The 18,174-nt window shown below is 44.7% G+C and overlaps 1 protein-coding gene across 1 annotated transcript; it reads right to left on the reverse strand.

Annotated features, from left to right (window-relative positions):
* Positions 1 to 13,755: 13,755 nt before the first annotated feature.
* Positions 13,756 to 17,822, reverse strand: LOC307130425 (cGMP-dependent 3',5'-cyclic phosphodiesterase-like; the record flags this gene model as incomplete). Its single annotated transcript, XM_079823391.1, has 3 exons — positions 13,756 to 14,958; positions 17,168 to 17,274; positions 17,730 to 17,822. 3 exons carry the CDS (start codon positions 17,820 to 17,822, stop codon positions 14,706 to 14,708), a joined length of 453 nt encoding a protein of 150 aa, XP_079679517.1. The 3' UTR covers positions 13,756 to 14,705.
* Between the last annotated feature and the right edge of the window lie 352 nt (positions 17,823 to 18,174).

The raw sequence follows: 18,174 nt of genomic DNA on the forward strand, positions 1-18,174 counted from the left end.
TTTTGTCCTGTATGTATGAAGATTAATAGTGTATGATAAATTTGCATTATGTGTATGATTTTTGCCTGGATAGTCCCATGATCTATGCCAGGAAAAATGTGTTGTGCGGTGATAGAATTAAGGATGTGTGTTGTGTATGGATGTGTATAGGAGATGGGTGGTGTCTATCCTACCATAATCTGTGTTGTATAATTTTATTCCAGTTTTTATACTGGGAAGCCATGTAACTATGTGTGCTGTGAGGTGTGAATGGCTTCATGAAGTCTCTTCCCACCCATCTCCAAGATGTTAAGTTGTGTGTGTGTCCTGACTTCAGACACAGTGGAATCTGGATCTGAAGGGTGGCAGCCATTCACCTGAAAGGAAAACAAGCACAGAGCGAAATACAGTTTAATCTTGAACCTTTACACAAATTTAATTAAGATAGATGATGCTATCTTATTTTTTCTTTACTGGTCTTAGCCAGATAGTGGTTGTAGATGGCTTTAACCTGTTACGGTTTTATGCCATTAGGAGAACATTTGTTGTAGTTTACAAAGACATGTATCATTATCATGATCATGTTTCTGTAAAGGAAAAGGTTAGATAAACTGATTTATAATGGTCAGATCTGACTGTGTGTAAATGCAGTCAGACCAGTTGCACCTTAAGTTGCTGTTGCAGTTGTGTTTACACAATCTGCTGCATTGTGATTTTATCACACCCAGCTCCCCTGGGGCAATCTCTTTAAATGATGCTGTTTATACAAGTCAGATCTGTTGTTTAGAGCATTCGTCACCAGGTGTTTATGGTGTCATTTGAACTCTTGACCCTTTGGATCTCTGTGATGTGTGACCCTGTAGAGTGAATGCCTTTAGTTAACATAACACACAACTTTCATTACATTCCCAGTAAAATGACTTCCCCAATCAGGTCCCCTGTAATCTGCTGCTCCCAGAGAGGAATTCGCTAACACTTGCGAGTTTCATTGCAATGGAAAACGTCTCGGTTACGACTGTAACCTTAGTTCCCTGATGGGAACGAGACGCTGCGTCACCGCTTTGGGAACGCCCCTGCGTGATTGCGTCGTGAAGCACGTATGTCATCAGTCCAATAGAGAGACGGAACGTCATAGGCGGGTGACGTCATAGACCCGGAAGCTATAAAGCACACCGGCAAACACACGCCGTTAGCTTCTGAAGAAGGCCTGAAACAAGGCGCTTGCGGGCATGCGAGGAGTATGGCCGGGTGACGCAGCGTCTCGTTCCCATCAGGGAACTAAGGTTACAGTCGTAACCGAGACGTTCCCCTTCAAGGGAACTCGAGCTGCGTCACCGCTTTGGGAACGAGAATACCCACGTCCCCATGCGAGTCTGGATGCCCGCCTGTAACAGCTACGAGGCGAGTACCCGAGACCCCGGAGTAGCAGAAACATCTAGTTCATAGAACCTGACAAAAGTATGCGGCGAGGACCACCCCGCCGCATCACACACTTCCTGCAGGGAGGCCCCTGCCAAGAGAGCTTGAGAAGCAGCCATACTCCTAGTGGAATGGGACCGAACAGCCAAAGGAGAGGGCTGTCCGGCCGCCACATAAGCCAGTGAGATAGCCTCGACTACCCACTTGCTCATCCTCTGCTTTGACACCGGACCCCCACGGGATGGAGGTCCGTAGCAAACAAACAACTGATCAGTTTTTCTCCACAGGGCAGCTCTGTGGATATAGGCGTCTAAGTCGCGAACTGGACAAAGCAGATTTAACTTTTCCTGGTCTGACGTCACAAAGGGAGGAGGACAGAAGGCCTGGAGCACAATAGGTCTCACAGGATTAGTGAGGACCTTAGGAATATACCCGGGCCTCGGAGAGAGAAAGGCCTTAGCCATACCCGGGGCAAACTCCAAGCACGAGGGTGCGACAGAGAGGGCTTGCAAGTCCCCAATTCTTTTAAGAGAAGAAATAGCAAGAGAAAAATAGTTTTGAAAGTGAGAAATTTCTCAGGAACTTCCTCGAGCGGCTCGAAGGGAGCCTCGGAAAGGCCTCGAAGGACGATGGATAAGTCCCAGGCCGGCACCCTGGTGCGTGTCACAGGTCTCAGCCTCAAGGTTCCACGGAGGAAACGAGTTACTAGAGGGTGTCGCCCTAATGAAACACCACTCAAAGGAGTGTGGTAAGCAGCTATGGCCGCCACGTACACCTTTAGTGTGGAGGGGGCTAACCCAGCAGAGAATCTCTCCTGCAGGAACTCCAGCACCACGCTCGCAGGGCAGTTAACTGGATCCCGCAGGCGATCTCGACACCATAAGGTGAAGAGTCTCCACTTCAGGTAGTAAAGTTTCCTCGTAGAAGGAGCTCTGGAGTGTAGAATGGTCTCAACAACCTCAGTTGAGAGACCGGAACTTATGAGCTGGGCCCCCTCAGAGGCCAAGCCCACAGTTTCCACAACTCCGGGCGGGGGTGAACAAAAACTCCGCCCGCCTGAGAGAGAAGGTCCCTCCGGAACGGAATCTCCAGGGGAGAGCCGTCGAGGAGAGACACCAGATCCGAGAACCATACCCGGCCCGGCCAGAACGGGGCTACTAGAAGGAGACGGGCCCCGTCCCGGCGCACTCTCTCTAGAACTCCCGGAAGCAGAGCGATCGGGGGGAAAGCGTACAGGGGCAGCCTCGGCCACTCCTGTACCATCGCATCCAGTCCGAGAGGAGCTGGAGGCGACAGGGAGAACCACAGATGACAATGAGAGTTCTCGTGAGTGGCGAACAGGTCCACTTGGGCTTCCACGTTCAACCGCCCAGGAATGTACATAGCCCTGACTGACAGCAATTTTCCCTGAGCCCAGAGGAGGATAAGGCGCGCCAGCTTGTATAAGCGACGAGACCTCAAACCCCCCTGATGGTTGATGTAGGAGACCACCGATGTGCTGTCTGTGCGTACAAGCACATGATGGCCCCTGAGATGCGGCAGGAAGTGCTTCAGAGCCTGAAACACCGCCAACATTTCCAGGCAATTTATATGCCATGAACGCCGGTGCTCCTGCCACAGACCCTGGGCCGAGCGACCACTCATGGTCGCCCCCCAGCCCGTCAGGGAGGCATCGTGGTCAGAGAAGTACGCTGACACGGTGCCCCCAGCGACGGGCCCTGGGTCAGGAACCTGGGGTCCTTCCACATAACCAAGGTGCGGAGACACCGCCGCGTTGCCTTGATTACGCGAAAGGGGTTCCCCCTCGGGGAAAAACCCCTGGTCTTGAGCCACCACTGTAGCGGCCTCATGAACAGCAGGCCCGAAGGAATAACGTTGGACGCGGCTGCCATCAGACACAACAGTCTCTGAAACTGCTTTACAGTGAGCGGCTGGTCTAGCTTCACCCCTTTCACGGCTGAGAGGATTGACCCCACGCGAGGCTCCGACAGACGAGCCTGCATAGCGACCGAATCCCAACTCACCCCGAGATAAGTGATCTTCTGCACAGGAGAGAGAACACTCTTCTTGGAGTTGAGCCTCAGCCCCAACCTCCTCATATGCGCGAGAACAACATCTCGATGCTGAACCGCGAGACGCGCTGACTGTGCTAGTATCAACCAGTCGTCGATGTAATTGAGGATGCGGATCCCCTGCAAACGCAAGGGGACCAGAGCAGCGTCCACACACTTCGTGAACGTGCGGGGTGAAAGGGCTAAACCGAAAGGAAGCACCCGATATTGGTACGCTTCTCCCCTGAAAGCGAACCTCAGGAACTTCCTGTGCTGCGGAAGGATGGAGACATGGAAATACGCATCTTTGAGATCTATCGTGACAAACCAGTCCTCGGACCTGATCTGAGACACGATCTGTTTGAGTGTCAGCATCCTGAACTTGAGCTTTGCCACGGCTCGGTTCAGGACGCGAAGATCCAAGATGGGGCGCAGCCCACCATCCTTCTTTGGCACTATGAAGTACCGGCTGTAAAAGCCTGACTCCCTGTCCGGGGGGGGGGAACCCTCTCTATAGCCCCCTTTTGCAGCAGAGTCTGTACTTCTTGAGTCATCACCAGAGCCTGCACCGGGTCCACCACAGTGGAGAGGACCCCGTTGAAGCTGGGGGGACGGCATCTGAACTGAATCGCGTACCCCAACTTTACACATCGCAGGACCCAACGAGATATGTGAGGCAGATTTTCCCACTCTGACACAAAATCTACTAAGGGAACCAGCCTCGCGAGTGCAGCGCCCTGAAGCGGCGAACCGGCAGGGAACGACTGACTCGACGGCATAATTTCCCTCCGAAGAGGGTGCGGGCCATCCTCGAATGACCCGCGGGGCCCCTCCGCGCCCCGGCACTCGGGCGGGGTTGGCGGACTGACCCCGTGAGGGTACCGCGGACGCACAGGTACCGTGTACAGCGGTAAGCACCGTGCGCCCGCGGAGGGGACCACCCTCACTGTCCTGGGCCCAGAGGCGTCAGGACTTCTTTGACGCAGCCTTCCTCGCCACAATGACTGTCCTCAGATCAGCCCTGGGGTTAGAAGGCTGCGCCTGTGAGCGCCGCGCACCCGACGACCCTTTCTGCGGGGGTGTACGAGTGGCGACACTCACTTTTTGCTGCGCCCTGTGCGAGGAGCTTGTACTCGGCATCTGCTGCTCCCGCCCAGCAGCAGACGAGACCTGGGGCTTACGGGGAAGGAACTGCTTGAGCGCCGCTGCCTGTTTTTTCGCCTCCAGGAACCTGTCGGTAACCGTGGTGACAGCGTCACCGAACAGGCCCACCTTCACATTTTACACACAAAGGATTCCAGTGAGATCTTTTCAATTATATTTTAGCTCATCTACTCACAAGATTTAATTCACAAGTTAACGTGACCATTTGTTCTTTTTATTTGTCGCGTTGTTGCAGCAAAGCAAATAAACAAATGTAACAGGACATTTTCCTCAGAATTCAAGGTTTTAATTTACAGAGCTCTCTTGAGTACAGAAATAAAATTTCCTCTCTTGCTGCGTATGCAAACAAGGAGAATTTTAAAAAAAGGGATATAATTTCTACTCTACGCTGTTGCTTTCATGTCCCTGATAAGCAATATGGTTGTAAAATTTTCACGCCCCATCAGATTTATACAGTATTCAGTACTATACACTCCCAACATTTCTAAAAGACAAACAAGAATGGACTTACCATAACAGCTGAAAAAATAGAAGATCAAACCTCTCGCTTGTGGCAATCCCAATATTTAACTGAAAAGACACTCGCCGCCACCGGGAGATCACGGAGGACAGGTCACCACGGTAAATCTCCATCCATTAGCCCAAAAACCGGATACTAATGACTTGGTCAAAAGGAATTCTGCGTGTAAGCCTTTTCAGCCTTTCGGTGAAGTTCTCTTAATTAATTGATATCTCATTTTAAATCTGACTCCATTAATAATTTTATCTGACTCCAATTCTAAGTGACTCCATAAAGTGTGCTACATTTAGAGTTTATCAGCTGATTTTACGATTAGTTGCGATTTAATTTAGATCGTTGATTTTCTTTGTATCTTCCTAGTTTTTATATTCGTTCATCGAGAGACCCAATATCGCAGAGAGACATGACGCGTCCGGACCGCGCGCTCACGGACACAAAATGTTTACTTCTGTAATTAGTCAGAGGATGCAGAGTGAATATTTTACCTTTAAGTGGTTGCACATGCTCACTCAACAAAAAGTGTAATTTTAGTAATATTCACGGACTACAACTTGCTAATCCAGCGATAGTCAGGAATCGGAATATCGCGCACGCTGCGCTCCATGCTTCAGTCGTGGCGTCATCGGTGTGATCTATCATAACCCTAGATTTTGCGGTAATAAAGGAGTCTACATCGATCCATTCTAGAATAATGATTTCGGAATCATACTAGATAAATCAAGATTAACATTTAATTTGGCCAAACAGGAAAAGTAAATAAGTAAACAAGAATCCATGGTACACAACTGATCAGCGTAAAAACATAAAACACAATTGCAAAGCAATATGAAAATAATTTAAAAGAGTTATCATGTCTGGCACATCTACATGCAGTTTGCACCACACGGGGGGTCTGACTACAGAATATTCCCCCTGAGAGTTAGATTATCCAGCCTTAAATACTCCAACTAGAACAAAAGGTTGTAAATATTTGCAACACCCCCACCTGGTTTTGGGGGAGTGGATCAGATATCTTTGAAGAAATTCCTCAAAAGGAGGACTGAATTCTCATTAGTTTTCCAATCTTTCTAATACTACCAGTGACTGCAGTGAAACTGAGACCATTTTACCATTCGTACCGAGACCTTTAAAAAGACATCAAACATGAAAGGGATAAAACAATAGATTTACAAGATACATCATCACTGGTATATCTGCATTTGGTGACTTGAAAACAGGACAAGGAGAGGGCAAAATGGGGAGGGGGGAGGAATGTTTGTCAGGGTGTTGTCACACAGTTTCTGTGAGATCTTTCTCTCAAGATTAGTGACTTTTATTGTTCAATTGCTGGAGTGTGTTTCTCAGCTTTTGTCTTAGCACCAAAACCGACTCTTACAAGATACTGATTTTAGTGCAGCTGTTGCTCTTTTTTTTTTTTTTCAAGTTATCAAAAATAAAATTGTCAAAACTACATATAAAGAAATATCAATAAAAGCAAAGCATCATGGCGTATCATGTCCGGATCACATTCATGCTATATAGTACGTACTCTTTTAGCCCTTGTTAAGTACGTACTTACTGAAATGAAGTACCTACTCAAAGAGTATGTGTGGTTTCGGACACAGCCACAGTGTTCTTCTCTTCTTCTTCTAGTTTTTTAACGGTGGCTGGAATCCAGCTTTCGGTCAGCCACAGTGTTTATTTGATAGACATTTCAAAATAAGAGTCCCGCTGTATTTCCTGCTTATTTGTAATTACATGAGAAAGAAAGACTGAGAACATTGAACATAATTTCTTATTTTATTCTTGTCTGGGTCAGATCACATGATCAATAAAATTTGGCCAGGTAACATGTTAAAACACATTAGATTAATTAGTTAACATGTACTAACGTAATACTTCTACAGGATTTACTAAAACCTTTCTAAGATCAAAAGTTGTCTCTGTTAACAATAGTTAAGCACTGTGAACTAACATGAACATGGACATTTTGTATTAACTAACATTTACAAAGGTTAATAAATGCAAATGTGAAATAAATAGGGTAACACTTTATTTTAGGGTTCAATTCTCGCTACTAACTAGTTGCTCCTTAGCATGCATATTACTAGGATATTGGCTGTTTATTAGAACTTATAAAGCACATATTAATGCATGACCATGTTCTACATCCGTTAATCCTACCCAATACCTAAACTTAAATGCTGAAAAAACTACCTTGATAAGCAGTAAATTAGGAGTTTATTGAGGCAAAAGTTGTAGTTAATAGTGAATATGTGTTCCCCATACTGAAGTGTTACCATATATATATTGCTCATTGTTAGTTAATGCAAAAGAGACCTTATTGTAAAGTGTTACCGTTGGCTTTTATTATGACGTTTACATGTATTTCTCTTGGAACTGAAACCAGGCCATAATGTTTAGTTTTAGTAATATTAGAAAATGTTAAAACAAATTAATGCTCAAGATGTATTGATCATCGTTAGTTCATGTTAACTAATTTTACTGTCTTCCATCAGAAAATAAGAACTAATTCTATTCTTCAACCTCTAATCTGATGAAACTCATAAACTTGTTTGATTTAGTAAAGCCGAAACCAAAGCATCAGTGAGAGATTCGGTCATGAGAAAGAGCGTTTCACATCAGAAGTGACACGAGAGAACGTTTTTATTCCAAACAAAAGAAAAACAATGTTATTTACCGTCACCTACAGTACAAACGTGTACAAATACCAGAAAATAGAATCAAAGTGTGTGTAAAAAGTAATCCTGTAGAAATGGATGTTATGTACACGAGGCGACGCGGAAACCACTTATTGCACAAGAAAACAATAGCATCATATCTGTAATAATCAACTTAAAATACAATGGAGAAATAAGAAACTCTATAAGAAACCATTTAAATTATTTAAAGTTGACTGCCAGCATGTTTTTTTTTTAATATATGTATTTTTTTCTTTGAAATACAGCAGAAATCTTTAGAAAAAATGAAATGTTCAAAACCAGAAATCCATAACATTTCCTTACATGGTCACATTGAACTTTTACCTGTTATGATTTATCATAAATATCTAAAACACAAATCTTCACAGCTAGTGTATCTTGAAGCAGAAGGTGTGTGTTTGGATCTCTGGCTCAGTGAAACACATAGAGAGAAACGTCAGACTCGCAGAAATCTTACAGTCAAACATCAGTACAATCCCCCCGGAACTGACATATTTCATCTAAAATCAAGACCAAAATAGAAGTTCCCTTTCAAAAGCTACACTCAATGCTGCATAAGCTTATGCAAATGGAAAAATGTCTTTGACATAACCAGCTGTGAAAATAGTGTGAAAACACGTCAATGAAATTGACCCGGAGGTATTTATAGCCTCGGCCGGTGACGTCATAGGCGCACCTGCTGCACGAGGCTATAAATAGATGAGCTTCAGCTGGAGCAAACCAGGTCTTTTTGTTTTCAGACCAACTCTGTGTTATGGTGTGTTACAAAGTCTCTGAAAAAAAAAAAAAAATTCTCTCTCTCTCTTTCAAGACTCAACTTGAGATCTTTGTTAGGAGTTAGTTTTCAACATGGCAGTGTGCAGATTTTTCTCTCTCTTTCTCATCTCTGTTACAAAGAAACATTAGTGGAAAGAGTTCTAGTTAAATCTAATCAGTTGGAAACGAGTCAGCAGAGTAAACGCTGTATATCCATGTTCTCTTTCAAATAGAACTGGATGCACACGTTTATTGCTGTGTGTGTTTGGGGAAGAGCATGCGGTCGCTGCATTGAGTCAGACGAGTGCGAGCATTGCAAGCCTTTGCAGTTAAAATGCTTTATGCTCGTCTGGGCTACTTTCAGTCCGCACCAGTTTTCGGAGCTCTCGAATGGGTTTGTTGACGAGCAAGAGACGGGTCCGTCCCTTTCGCTTGCTCGCTCACCAAATGCATGTTTCCCCGCGTGATCCCGAAGCGCGCTCCGGCGTTTCTTCGGCTCGCGCGGGGAATGATGATGAATCTCTGGGTCCGCGGACCTCGAGCAGCCGCCTGCGATCGTTCCTCACATGATAGTGAATCCATACGAGGAATTTATCGAGGTGGTTGTTCGCGCGGTGGCCAGGGCAGTTTGTCTGGTACCGTGAATGAGAGATCCCCGAACGCAGTGAGCTTAAGGTTTCTGTCTAGAAAACATTTACTTCACGTGTTTTTGTACCCTTGACGTCGACATTTTCGACTATCATGGGTGCGAAATCGCGTGGATATGTGAGAATACCCCAGGTGGGAGACGCTCACGAGCCATCTCTCGCCTGGGTCTGCATTTTCATTAAAGAGACATACCTCCCCACGAAGCCATGTAGAAAATAAACGTCGGCTGTCGTGGGCAAAGCTTAAATATATGAATTATATATTGTATATTATTTTATATGGAATATATATATATATTATTTTATATGGAATATATATTGTATATGATTTATATAAGAATAATAAATATAAAGGGACAGGCTGGTGCTGCGCTGCACACTATGGCTGTCTTGCAGGCATATCAGGCTGACCTTCTGAAGGATTTGAGTGGTTCATTTGGTGACTCAGTTAACTCTGTAGTGGCCAGATTTAAAGGAGTGGAAGAAACATGAAGTGTTCACTCAGTTTCTTCCTCAATGCACTCAAGGGGAGGGGCTATCAGCCACACAACCTCTCTTCAGTCCTTCAAGATTTAGGGGGGTAATAAGCAGAGTGTGGCGAGTCGCGCTCTCCCTCGTAAAGACTGGAGACCGGCTCGTCATCCTCAACAACCTCCCAGGGCAGACCTCAGGACTGTCATCAATATAAGAAGTCCGGGGGTCTGGTGCCCAGTCTGCCCCCACGGGACAGGGCGTGTCAAACATTTGCTCGCCCCACCCCGTTATCCTCAAAACTACTCCATCCCCGCCGCCTCTGGTGATTCGGGGGGGCAGTGGTTTCCAGTGAAATGTTAGACGTTCAGTGTTTAAATCCTGCTATCATCCAGGACATAGAACGTCTAACATCCCCACAACAGGAAGTGTTAAAATTGTCACTCTCAGAGTCTCAGGCAGCGTGTGAACTTCTGCCAGGCGTTTCTGCATGGGTGTTAAGCACGGTAAAAATTAGTAAACTAATTTATTTGTCATCCTCCTTGTTTGAACGGCGTGGTCTCCACTTCCGTGAAGGCGGAGTTGGCGTTCGTACTGTCACAAGTGACAGCAGTTACTTCCTGGTCCCCAGTAGGGTGGGGGGGGTGTGTCCAATCTCAGATCTTCGAGTCTTAAACCGTGAAGCAGTTAAAGTACTCAAGGTCAAGATGTTACAGTGAAGGCGGTCGTGTCGCATAATCAACATTTTGATTGGATTCGGCACGATTGATCCGAAGGACGCATGTATTCGCATATAAAGTCTGCCACAACACAGAAGTTCCTGAGGTTCGCTCTTGGGGGCAAAAGCTTACCAATTTCGGGTCTTCCATTTGGCTAGCCTTGTAACCGCACGTATACGAAATGTATGGATGTATTACCGGCTCCATTGGGATTCCGGGGCATTCAAATTTTGAATTACAGAGGCGATTGCTAAAATTAGCACAATCACATGAGATGCTGCTTCAACACAGTGTGTTAGCTCATCTAGTTTCTCTTGGGTTGAGACTCAACACCAAGAAAAGTGTTCTTTCTCCTGCCCAGAGAACGACTTATCTAGGGTTTGTTCGGTTTTTGGTCACAAGGTGGGCACAACAGTTTCCCGCTTGAATCAAGACCATTCAGTATTCCCTGAGCAAAGTCAGGCAAGACCAAGATCTTACTGATCATCAGCACCAGAGTGTTAGGTCTAATGGCATCAGCATCCACGGGTTTCCCTTTGGGGTTGTTGCACATAACACCGTTTCAGTTGTGGCTCAAAGCCAGAGGACTTAGGGCCAATCCTCAGGCAAATAAAGTGGCGCGCCATGTGGCTTCGTACACTAACTATGTGGTTCAGACCCCGGTTTTTGCCTTGGGTCCCACTCTATGCGTACCTTGTCGTCGCAAGTTGCTAACGACGGACGCTTCCCTGACGGGCTGGGGTGCGGCCTTAAGTGGTCGTCCAGCCCAACGGGAATGGGAGGGTCATCAACTCAGTTGGCACATCAACTGCCTCGAGTTGACGGCTGTATTTCTGGCCCTGAAATACTTTCTCCCCCAATTGAGGGGCTGTCATGTCCTAGTGCAGGTGGACAGTACAGCTAAATATCTCATATATAATCACCAGGGGGGTCTGTGCTCACGCTATCAGAATAGCGAGACAGATTTTTCTCTGGGCCCAGAACAAGTTCCTGTCACTCGAGCAGTGTACATTCAAGGGCGGTTGAATGTGGGAGCAGATTTACTGTCCAGACAGAGTTACAGATGGGGGGGTGGAAACTCCACCCAGAAGTAGTCAAGCAGATCTGGATCAGATTTTACAGAGCTGACCACAGGGAGTGGACCTCTTCGCCTCTTCTCAGACAGCGCAATGTCCCTGCTTCTCTCTGTCACCCAGCCCCGCTGGGTCTGGGTGTGATGGTTCATACATGGCCCAAAAATGTGTCTGTATGCCCTCCTTCCAGTCGCTCTGCTCCTGGGAGTTCTAGCCGGGGTTCGCCAACAAGGGTCTTGCTTCTTATCGATAGCGCTGCGTTGGTCGAACAAGGTTTGGTTCTCGGAGATAGTGTCTCTCCTCAGCGGCTCGCCTTGGGCGATTCCGGCGAGGAGGGACCTTCTGTCTCAGGCAGAGGGCACGATATTCCATTCCAGGCCCGACCTGTGAAACCTTCATGGGTTCATGTGGCCGCTCTTTCGGCTTGCCATGCCTTGGTGGATGGGGTGCCGCTCGGGAGACATCCTCTACTCGCTCGCTTCATTCATGGGGTAGGCGGTTGAGGCCACCTGTTAGAACCAAGATCCCTTCATGGGACTTAGCTTTAGTCCTCGAGGGTCTGGTTGAGACCCCCTTTGAAACATTAGCTTGCCCCTCCACTCTCAGGGTTCATGTGGCCGCTCTTTTGGCTTGCCACGCCCTGGTGGATGGGGTGCCGCTTGGGAGGCATCTTCTGCCTGCTCACTTTGTTGTGCCAGGCAGTTGTGGCCTCCATTAAGAGCCAAGATCCCTTCATGGGACTTAGTTTTAGCCCTCGAGGGTCTGGTTGAGACCCCCTTTGAACCTCTAGAATCAGCGTCTGACAAACTTCTGACTCTAAAGATGGTTTTTCTTATGGCTATAACTTCTCTGAAAAGAATTGGGGACATGCAGGCTCTGTCAATATCGCATCCTGCTTAGACTTTGCCCCAGGTTTGGTGAAAGTGATTTTGCATCCCCACCCTGACTACCTGCCTAAGGTTCCTTTGTCGACTGTACATCCTGTCACTCTTGAAACCTTCTGCCCTCTGCCGTTCACAACGCCGGATCAGGAGAAACTTCATAGACTGTGTCCAGTCCATGCTCTTCAGGCCTACGTCCACCGCACTAGCCAGTGGCGTAAGTCAGAGCAACTGTTTGTTTGCCATGGGGGCCGTAACAGAGGTTCTGCCACCACCAAACAATGTCACATTGGGTCAGGGATGCTACTGCTCTTGCCTATGAGGTGTGCGGTCAAGCTTCGCTTATAGGATTAAGGGCTCACTCCACCAGGGGAGTCGCCTCTTCTACTGCGTTAGCAAGGGGTGCTCCCTTACAAAGTGTTTGTGATGCGGCAGGTTGGCCTCTCCGCACACATTCATAAGACTTTATAGCTTGGATGCTTATGCCACTCCGGGCACTCATGTCCTTGAGTCGACATCACAGGCTAATGCCTGAGGCTTCTTGCGTTCTTGTGCACACCTACACAACCGTAAGGGGTCCAGGCACCATCAAGCATGGTGGCGTGGGTATTCTCGTTCCCATTTGCATAAGCTTATGCAGCATTGAGTGTAGCTTTTGAAAGGGAACACTTGGGGTTACTTGACTGTAACCCTGTTCCCTGATAAAGCGGAACGAGATGCTGCATTCCTAGGCCGTGCTGATGATGCTTCAGGACTGGTCTTCAAACAAAGAAGATCTGGTTTGCTCCAGCTGAAGCTCATCTATTTATAGCCTCGCGCAGCAGGTGCGCCTATGACGTCACCGGCCGAGGCTATAAATACCTCCGGGTCAATTTCATTGACGTGTTTTCACACTATTTTCACAGCTGGTTATGTCAAAGACATTTCCCATTTGCATAAGCTTATGCAGTATCTCGTTCCGCATTATCAGGGAACAGGGTTACAGTCAAGTAACCCCAAGTGTTTTGCATGTAGATGTTTTTAGGACCATTAATATTTTTGCACTATGGCATTAATTACAGACACACACACACACAAACAAATGCTCAGACTGTTTACCAGTTATTTGAACCAGAACATTTAAAAATCAAATCCATACAGAAATTAGTCTTTGATAATGTCTAAATATAACTCCAAATGCAATACCTAAAAAAAGTGATTATACCTGAAAATGAGTACAAGGTTTTCTCAACCCTGTTTATCTAGTGGTTTTACTATGTATGGCATATTTTATTTATTTCAATCAGATAGCACTAATTTTACATTTTGACAAAAGTGTGTGTGTGTGTGTGTGTGTGTGTGTGTGTGTGTGTGTGTGTGTGTGTGTGTGTAGCTTTACCTACGTACACACATACAAGGGTTATAAACATTATCTAAAGCTACAATTATTAAAAACATTTCTGTCAATGGAAATAAAGCTGAAATAAAGTAAAGTTTATGGCCAAGGCAACATTTGTAAGTTTCATTAAGTTTTTCAAGTAATGTGTATATTTGACTTTAAGTTGAAACACTAACATTATTGGCTGTAAATAAACAAAAACTAAAATGAAAATAAACTTAAAACAAATTAATAATATGACAAAAGCACATAATGAAATGACTAAAAATCTTACTAAAATGAACATAAAAGACATTTTATGTGTAAAATGTTCTCATTTGACACAATAATGACTAAAAATTATATTTTTGAGGTAATTTGATGTGTGATTCATTAGATTAAGGACAGGACAGGGTTTATGAGAAAAATCTTAATGGTCCTAAAAAAAGGCTTATGCAAAATATCGTTTATGTTATTCTTTTGATTTTAGGGTGAAATAGGTCTGCAGAATTCACACTCAGGTTAATATTGGCGACCCGTGAGAGAAAAACTAGCCCAAGCAAACTCACATTGTTCATAAAACAGACATCATCACTCTCTCTGCGTTCTGTTCCTTTGCAGATTTTGGCAAATGCACTTACAGTCACACCTGTGCAAACACACATTTACACACCGCAGATAGATATTCCCACATATCCATGTAGCTTCAGAACTGTACACAGACAGACTGAGCGTTTTTATACAGACGTATATCTCGTTTAAAGTCCCTCAGGAAGGCAACGCAAACATTTGTAAGGCAAGATCCATTTGACGCACACATTCTGCCATCCTGAGAAAGAAAAGTGTGAGGGCCCCGTAGCCCTTTAAAACACACATCTGTATGTACAGAGCCTCAGAGCTCCGTGTGTCTCCCGCCTGTCGCTCCCATCACTCTCCGTTTGCCTCGCTCAGATTTCACATGATTGTTTAGGGATTTTGGGAATGGAGAAATCTTGCGTTTCCCTGTGTAAAGTCCAGGCATCCGTTCATGCGTTGCGAGTCGTCCCCGAAGGCGCCCTGCGACTGAAGAAGCTCGAACTCCTCATCCAGGAAGTCCAGTGAGTTGTTGCTCGGCAGCCCGCGAATGGTGAACTTGTTGGAGACTTTGGCCCACTGCTCACGGTTGGCGGCCACACGCTCGTACAGCTCGGCCGCGCATGGGAACAGTTCCTGCAGGAGCCTGAGAACAATCATCAGAGATGCGTTAAAATCAGAGTTACGTCAACCACAGATAGATAGATAGATAGATAGATAGATAGATAGATAGATAGATAGATAGATAGATAGATAGATAGAAAGAAAGATGTTGTGGTTGTGGAAAGATAGCATTATTGCATACAGAAAGGCCTTAAACTGCTAGATCTGCTTATTTTTCAACCCTCTTATGGTGTGTTCACACCAGACGCCAATGAAGCGAATAAATCGCACTATTCGCACAAAGAAGGACGCTTGAACATTTTGAGTTTACTCGCTTCATTCGTGCGTGACATTCACTTCACAACAGACGCAAATTCACGTCATGGGAGGGGCTTCTGCCAGCCGGCTCGTCTCGTTGAGAAATGGCTGACATGATTGTTTTCAAATACGGCGAATAAGCTCAATTTGCAGACTTTAGCTAGCTTGTAGTCTCAATAGGGTGAATTCAGGGGGATTGGGACACATTTTTCAAGTCATCTCAATGGCAAAAAGTGCCCCAATCGCCCTGAGATCACTCTATGTAGAGCTGAAATTGAGTAAAGAGCGCTTTAGACTGTCCGACCTCCTCACTCGCTTTCTTCCAAGCAATATCCTTTTTATTCCTGTTTTTATAAGGTATGAAGATGTATCGTACAGCTCCAGGATTCTGTCCTCATTGTTGTCACTACTAGAGCAAGCTCCTTATTGGTTAACGCGGCACAAACACTCAATTCGCGCCTCGTCATTCACACGAGTTGCGCAGCAGAAAGTCTTTTCACGCCTTTGCATTGACTTAACATCTAAATCACTAGCGCGAAACGCTTCATTCGTGTCTGGTGTGAAGGCACCATTAGAAGAAAACAAACACAACCCTAGGTATTTATTTGATACAGTGACTAAATTAACAAGAAATAAAGCTTCAACCCCCCCTTTATGAACTTCTTTACTTGCAAGATTGATAATATTAGAGAGAAAATTATAACTATGCAGCGTCGACTACTGAGCATTGTAGTGTCACTGAGGAAAAATTGCACTCATTCACTGCGATAGGAGAAGACACACACACACACACACACACACACTCACACACACAGACACACTCATTCACTGCTATAGGAGAGGACACACACTCACACACACACTCACTCACACATTCACACACAGACACACTCATTCACTGCTATAGGAGAAGACACACACACACACACACACACACACTCTTGTTTGTTTTTGTGAAATGTGAGGACATTCCATAGGCGTAATGGTTTTTATACCGTACAAACCGTATTTTCTATCCCCTTACACTGCCCCTGCCCCTAAACCTAACCCTCACAGGAGACTGTGCAGTTCACTTTCTGTGAAAAAAAACTTGTTCTGTGTGATTTATAAGCATTTTGAAAAGTGAGGACATGGGGAACGTCCTCATATTTCACCCTCTTTTTGTAATACCTATGTCATACCCATGTCATTATACACATTTGTGTCCTGATATTTCACAAAAACATGCCCACACTCATTCACTGCTATAGGAGAAGACACACACACACACACACACACACACACACACACACACACACACACACACACACACACACACACACACACACACACACACACACACACACACACACACACACACACACACACACACACACACACACACTCATTCACTGCTATCGGAGAAGAAGAATTGGCTAAACTCGTTAAATAATCTAAATCAACAACATGTATGCTCGACCCTGTACCGACTAGGCTATTAAAAGAGATGCTACCAGAGGTCATAGATCCTCTTCTTAATATCATTAATTCATCTTTGTCATTAGGATATGTACCGAAAACTTTTAAGTTGTCTATTATTAAACCACTTATTAAAAAAACACAACTTGATCCTACAGAATTAGTCAATTATAGGCCAATCTCAAATCTACCCTTTCTGTCAGAAACACTAGAAAAGGCAGTGTCCTCACAACTATGCTCCTTTTTAGAAAGAAATCTCACTCTTTAAGATCACACAACGCGGGGCTTGCACTCCAGTTATTATCTTAGAACTGTACATATTTATATGGTTTTAGTTTTAGTCTTAGTTCACTATATTAACCCTGTTTAGGCTTTCAAATGACACCTAGTTTAAAAAGGCAATAAAAAGCTTCACATCTCGATGAATAAGGGCTTTAAACAAGCGTCACATGCATATGAAAGGACGTAGCTCTCACTTGTATATGGGCATGGCGATGTGCTCCATGAAGCTGATCTGGAGTTCAGGGATGTAGGCCTTCTCACGGTCCATCATCTCGCTGGGTCTGTTTCCCATCGCCTTCTCCTGCAAACACAACTGCTTTCAATCTCTCCTCATCATCTAGCCATATCAATCCTATAGGGTTCTTCTCATCTCTCAATCATCATTGTATTGCATTGCATTATATGTTTTAAAGCCATTTCATATAAATATCAGCATCTGCAGCAAATTTCATATTTTTGCTCAGTTTGAATATGGATTGAGATCCTGCTTTCAAATCTATAAGAGATCAAAATGTATTCAGTGAATCAAGATTTTAATCTTGCAAATCAATGTTGATATCTCGACACCGTTTCAACATCTTGTTGAAATGTATTGAAGTATTGAACCCTTTGTAGCTTTATATGTTCTTTAAATGTTTCTTTTCAATGTTGAAACAACATCAGACATTATTTCAAACATTATAAAGAGTTGAAATTATATGAGTGTAAATAAATGACATTCTCATTCAAGAAAACATGAGCTAAAGTTTAACTCACCAAATCACCCTGAGAGAAAAACTCCTTATAGATAGAGAAGTGAAGTGAAGACATGAAGTTGACCAGAGAAAACATGAAATATTTTGTGTTCATATTGTCTGCAATGAAATACAAGTCAAAGTAAATTTAGAAATCACTTTAGAAATTTAGAAATCACTAATTAATCTGACTCCTGACTCTTGGTCTTCATTTTTCACTACTGGTCCTGGGTCCTAAATTGTTACCCCAACAGTAATGTATTCTGTTATATTACACACCTTTTGTAACTTAATCTAAATACTTTAAATACTTTGTGTTGATCTGAAAATTCAGAATTGATCTGAAAATTTGTCCCCGTTATGATTGAATCACAGGACCGGATACCAGTCATTTGCCAAGAGATCTCTTTTTTATTATTTTTATATGTCAGACATAGTAGATGTCATATAATGTGGTATTGTGTACT

The sequence above is a fragment of the Gobio gobio genome (assembly GCF_949357685.1).
Source record: "Gobio gobio genome assembly, chromosome: 8".
NCBI lineage: Eukaryota > Metazoa > Chordata > Actinopteri > Cypriniformes > Gobionidae > Gobio > Gobio gobio.